This window comes from Triticum aestivum, chromosome 7D (genome assembly GCF_018294505.1).
Source record: "Triticum aestivum cultivar Chinese Spring chromosome 7D, IWGSC CS RefSeq v2.1, whole genome shotgun sequence".
NCBI lineage: Eukaryota > Viridiplantae > Streptophyta > Magnoliopsida > Poales > Poaceae > Triticum > Triticum aestivum.
In genome coordinates, this window is record NC_057814.1 from 100,762,421 (window position 1) to 100,767,737 (window position 5,317).

At 46.1% G+C, this 5,317-nt stretch overlaps 1 protein-coding gene and 1 long non-coding RNA gene across 2 annotated transcripts; both read right to left on the reverse strand.

The window, feature by feature from the left end:
- Window positions 1-437: 437 nt before the first annotated feature.
- On the reverse strand, window positions 438-1,178 carry LOC123163780 (uncharacterized). Its single transcript, XR_006481990.1, has 3 exons — window positions 1,069-1,178; window positions 808-955; window positions 438-671 (listed from the first exon to the last, which is right to left on the reverse strand). It is a non-coding gene; the product is annotated as an uncharacterized lncRNA (long non-coding RNA).
- Window positions 1,179-1,571: 393 nt separating this feature from the next.
- Window positions 1,572-4,899, reverse strand: LOC123169151 (uncharacterized). The gene is made up of 3 exons (XM_044587003.1): window positions 3,872-4,899; window positions 2,871-3,794; window positions 1,572-2,757 (listed from the first exon to the last, which is right to left on the reverse strand). Exons 2-3 carry the CDS (start codon window positions 3,546-3,548, stop codon window positions 2,524-2,526), a joined length of 912 nt encoding a protein of 303 aa, XP_044442938.1. The 5' UTR covers window positions 3,549-3,794; window positions 3,872-4,899; the 3' UTR covers window positions 1,572-2,523.
- Between the last annotated feature and the right edge of the window lie 418 nt (window positions 4,900-5,317).

Here is a 5,317-nt window from a genome sequence, read left to right on the forward strand (position 1 = left end):
TAACCTGGGTTAAAAATCAAATTCCCCATCAGGAAGGGGGCTTGGGGCTTTGATGAAGTGCTAGAGTGCCACCATTAGATGCGGGGGGTGCCTGTAACGGCCCAAGCCTGTCAATGGAGCTCCATCGACAAGGAGATGGATCGAGTCCGGACACGTTATTATACCAGACACATTTTGGAAATGCCTTGCATCTGAATGATATAAGCCATTGGCCTCCGAGAAGTGCACCGCTGCACGCAGCGCATCCACGGCTGGCTGCACGTCGTGATTAGTACCAGCCGGAAGTGCTACTTGGAGTACAGAGGCCATCGGCGAGGGATATGTTTCGTATTTGTTGTATTTGATGTTCCATGCACTGACAGACGGACTGACGCATCACTGCAAAGTACCGTACATGTGCAGGTGAGAGGACGGAATACTACCTTTGCAACGAGCACTGTATAACGTAAACACTTTACCCAGCTGCATGTATTTAAGGCCCATGCACCAGGTGGACAGTACCGATCGTTTTGCACAAACACGCACAAGCATCTCGCGCTGTCCTGATCAACCGACGCTGCCGTGCCGCGATGTTCCAGAGCTCATCTTCTGCTCATCATCTCCAGACACCCCCGCCACCGCTGCCATTGATCTTGTGCACGAGGTGCGCCTGGACGAGGACTAGGGAAGTGCTGCACAAATTCACCAAACTTCTAAAATTTAGTTATACTAAGTATAGCTTTCCTTTTGCATTGTCTGAACATTAAAAAATGTCACCATCCCGACAGAGAATCAGCGACCAGAATAACATTGACCAAAAGAACTTACTCATGCAAGTGCGCTGGTTCTTATTACTAGCAAATCAAGGCTTATTGTCAATGAAATTTAACCAGGATATATACTGCAGGGGCACGGGTACTTTTGCAACGCTTCTGCAACCTCGCGCACCACCGGAGGGTGTGCCGCTCCGGCTGATCTGCAGTTTCGGCACGCAGCCAGCTGGTAAGGACGAGAGAATATGGAAAACAGGGACATCACAGCCCATCCGCCGACAGCAGGCAGAGAAGAAGAGGGCAGAGTTTTGCTCACCCTGCGCCCAACGCCGGCGTCGTTGCTCCCAGAATCGCCATGACTACATCCAGACGGACCTCGAGCGGCCCGAACGCAAATAATTAGTGCGGACGGAGGACGACGATGCCGCACACGCAAGGTAGACTTCGTTGTCCAGACACTTTAGTCAATTTAGAGTCGGTCCCGCACGGTGAAAGAAAAAGTACGGCCCTGCATGCATGGCCCTTTTTGTCAGATGTGCACCCCAGGTCGAGCCTACTTAGCCAACCTGGACACAGTATTCGCCCGTATGCAATGATGTATGCTGCCTTTTGCCATTTTGACAGACAATTAGTGCGCGGATCACCTCGCCAGAACGTGCGGCTGGATATTTGCGTCCAGATGCCGCTGCGCCCAGAACGTCCGCTTTCATTGGCCTCCGGCTATCAAAGCAAGTGCGCACTGCATATAATTCACTTAAATTGAAGAATATAGTTTAAAGTACACACGAATCAAGAACCACATTGACCATTTCCTTGCTATCAATAATTAAAAAAAGAGAGGTTATAACTGTCTGCGCCTAATGCGCAACGTATAGCAGCAATTCTAACACATCATCCAAGACTAAGCCCGTCATCATCCAAACATTATCCTCGCGGATTACTCATTGACTGTACCATCATCCGATTATTATGTCTGCGGATGAGGACAATCCATGTCTGAGTTGCTCCCTGATGCGGTGCTTGCTGGCTTCATCCACCGGAAATCTTGAAGATATGGCAGTGCACTTATTGCATTGGATTTTAGCAGGCAACTCAATTCTCTTTAAGCACACGGCTCGTTCCATGACGAGCCGTATATAACTCATCACCTTGTATTCCTCCTCGAACCCTTTCATCACAAACAATTTCAATTTCAAGTGCTTGAAATTGGATGCTTGCCACACCAAGTTGGTCTTCTCGGCATCGTCCTCGGACTTATTGAGTTCACATGAATGACGATATAACTTCATGAACCAATTTTTTAAAATTAGATTAGAAATTGGCATCCTCAGCATCATCAGCACTCAAAATGAAGCGCAATGGCAGCAGCATGAGTTAAGACATAAATGTAAATGTGTGCTTACTAAAAACTTTAGAACCTTTCTGGAATCAGAGTTCTTGGAGGTATCTGAAGAAATGAAATTACCTATATAGCGTTTGGAACAAAGCAATGAATTTCTAGGATTCCTATAATAACATAGTAAACTAAGACAAACTCCATAGGAATTTTGGGGGAATCTAACATGAGGTTAGACAAATAGAACATCCATAGTCTTTACGCACATTTCCTATGAAGTACATAAACAACCTTGATAAGAACAACTTCTCTGCCATGTATTCTAGGATTGCACCATCATCCCTATACATCCCAGAGAGCCCTGTATCACTGTATGTACTATATTTGGCAGAATATAGTAATAAGTGGTTAATATTACACATGCATGCTGGTACCCTATATTTTAATGCTACATATCTGGAAAGTGGAAGCATGTATGTATGGCCAAAGTGTGGATTGGAAGAACCGAGGTGACAGGCTTACATGGAAATTCTGCAGTGAAGGCGCGCCTTCAAGTATAAACATAGTCCAATTCAAATCACATTCAGTAGATATACCGCCAAGGTGCGCATCTGTCAGTTTGCTGAATATAGGAGTCAGCCGTTGTGGACCTTCAGGCTCAACCCAGATCTGCAGTTAAAAGAACATAAATATGGAGAATATTATAACATGAAGTAAGAAACACATTTTTATTTATTTTTGAATAATAACTAGATGTAGAGGGGATTGTAGTAGAAACTTACCCTTTGATTGTAAAAATTAAAAACCAGATTCCCCAGGTTTGTGTCACTAGATAAACATTGGCTCAGTGCGAATGGCTTCTGCCAATACTGGGCAGGACAACCAAAAGCGAGTTGTTGAAGCTGAGGAACATAGCCAAAAGACATTGGGGGGTTTTCACAAGACCAAGCATCATACATCAGTACCCTCAGTTTAGGAAGACAGGTTAGCTCAACGTGTAAGCATCTAAAGAATCTAAGTTCAAGTGATCTGAGGTCCGAGCTTGGGGCGTCTAATTCAAGGACAGATTCCTGGGACATTACGCAGAATCTCAAGCGAAGAATCTTAAGTTTACTGCAAGTGCTAACAAGATTGGCGACATCTGAGCCTTGAAACGCGAGGTTCTGAAGGATTAGTCCGGTGAGCCATTTGAAGGCGCCAGGGTATGCACCAAAGAATGACATAAACCGCTGTCCATACAAGGCTAATTGGGCATCACTTGGAGAAGCAACATCTGGGCACATTGCGAACTCGAGGTATTCAGGTTCGCGGCTCTTCACGACATCCTGAACTGTATGGCCAATTGTGGACAAGTAAGGGTCCATAATGTAGCACCCGAGCATCAATGTTTTGATGGTTCGAGTGCACTTGCAAGCCGGAGGAGACAGCAGCCTCCTCGTCGCGTCCGTGTATGTCTTCATTATCTCATCTGTCGTGTAACCGGGCTTACAGACGTCCGTGGTACTGATGAGCAGATGAGATAGTTGATGAGGAAGATGCCTCCACCGTGTTGCGACAGTGCCGGCTCAAATCGCCGTGCGGAGATCAAGGCGTTCTAGGATGTGGAGAAGAATTTCACTGGGTAGGGCACTAATTCTGTCTTCATCTTTGCTGGGAACAATACAGTCTTGTCCTTTGGCCGGATCAATTCTATCTTCAGTTTTGCTCTGCACAAACAGTAAACTGAAGAAAATAAGTTCTTTTTCGAGGTAATGAGAAAGGGGGAAAGAAGCAATGAACTCACAATGTTGCCCGATGACTCCATGATTGAACAACTGATGAGAGAGGCAAAGGATGCCAAACAATCTCACGAATCTAACACGGGATGCCTTGTAGGTCGCTAGCTACTTATTGAGATAGAAAAGCCCAGAAATCAGCAGAAATCCTCCTCCGCCACGCATTGCTATTATGTGTTGTAGTATGACACGCACCGCGGGAGAAATCTAACAGAGTCCGGCAGCCAGCCTTCTCTACTTACCGAACCCCGACTTCACGCCGCCGCCACGGCCACGGATTGCCAAGGTGAAACTTGCCACCGATATAGCAAGCGGTGGCGGCATGTGAGGATCAAATTACCAGAACAACTCGATCATCACGATTTCTTGCATTATCAGAGGAAAACTGTAGCAATTTCAGGGATACAAGTAAGGGAATTCTGCGAGATCGGAGACCCCGACTTGGTTCGCTAGCTAGGGTTCTAACTACTACAGCATATGCTAAGAATCTTCTTGTCCATCTCCTCCCCCTCGCGTGCCTTATAAGCTACATGCCAGCTCACAGCTCACGCGCGAAAGTTACTGTTACAGATCATAACGGTGTCGACAAAAGTAACAGTTACAGGGTGAAACGGTGAGGACGCAATCCGAGCCGTTGATATCTCTGGTGTTGATCTGGACCGTCGCTTCTCTGAATCCCGTGTAGCTGCATCTCTTCGTCAGTAAACTCTCGGCTTGGGTCCTGACACGGCAACATAGGAACCGGAAGAGGAGGAGGAGCAGAGCAGACCTTGCTTCTTGGGGAAGCCATGGAGAGAGCAGCTTCGAGAGTTGGATTCGCCGGTTGGGGATGCAGCTTCGGGAGGTAGCAGAGAGGACACCACTGTCAGAGGGGAGGGGAGGCAACCCACACCTTTTTAATCCTGTAATAAGTTGCTTTAATGCCAGAATGCCCCCCTAAAGCAGAGGAGTGAAATGTTTGCAACAATTGCTGTCTGAATTGTGTGCTGCCCCCACATAGATCCTGTTGTTATACTTCAGTAACCCATAGTGAGTGGAGAACTTTGCAGTGGGATCAATGTCTGCAACCACTTTTTGCAAATTTTTGTCAGTATCTGCGTCTCCCTAATAGCTTTTCATCACATCTTCGGTCCATGCTGGAATCACTGTAGTTACACTGTTGCAGTGCATTTGGAAAGTGCTATCTCTTCAAGATAATGCATCTGCTACTGTGTTTTCTTTCCCCTTTTTGTATTCAATGGAATAATCATATTCCAATAGTTTGAGGAGCAACTTGTGTTGTACTCCTTCAGTTAATCTCTGAGTAGCCATATATTTTAATGACTGTTGATCTGTCTTGATGATCAGTTTGTTTCCCCACACATAATGCCTCCACTTTTTAAGAGCTTCCAGAATTGCCATGGCTTCTTTTTCATAGATGGACTGAGCTGCAGACTTGGGACCTAAACTTTTAC

Coding starts and splice junctions, on each gene's coding strand:
- LOC123169151 (XM_044587003.1), bottom strand. CDS start 3,548: ATGAAGACATACACGGACGCGACGAGGAGGCTGCTGTCTCCTCCGGCT. Junction 2,758..2,870: donor TTAATTTTTACAATCAAAGG/GTAAGTTTCTAC, acceptor TTTTAACTGCAG/ATCTGGGTTGAGCCTGAAGG.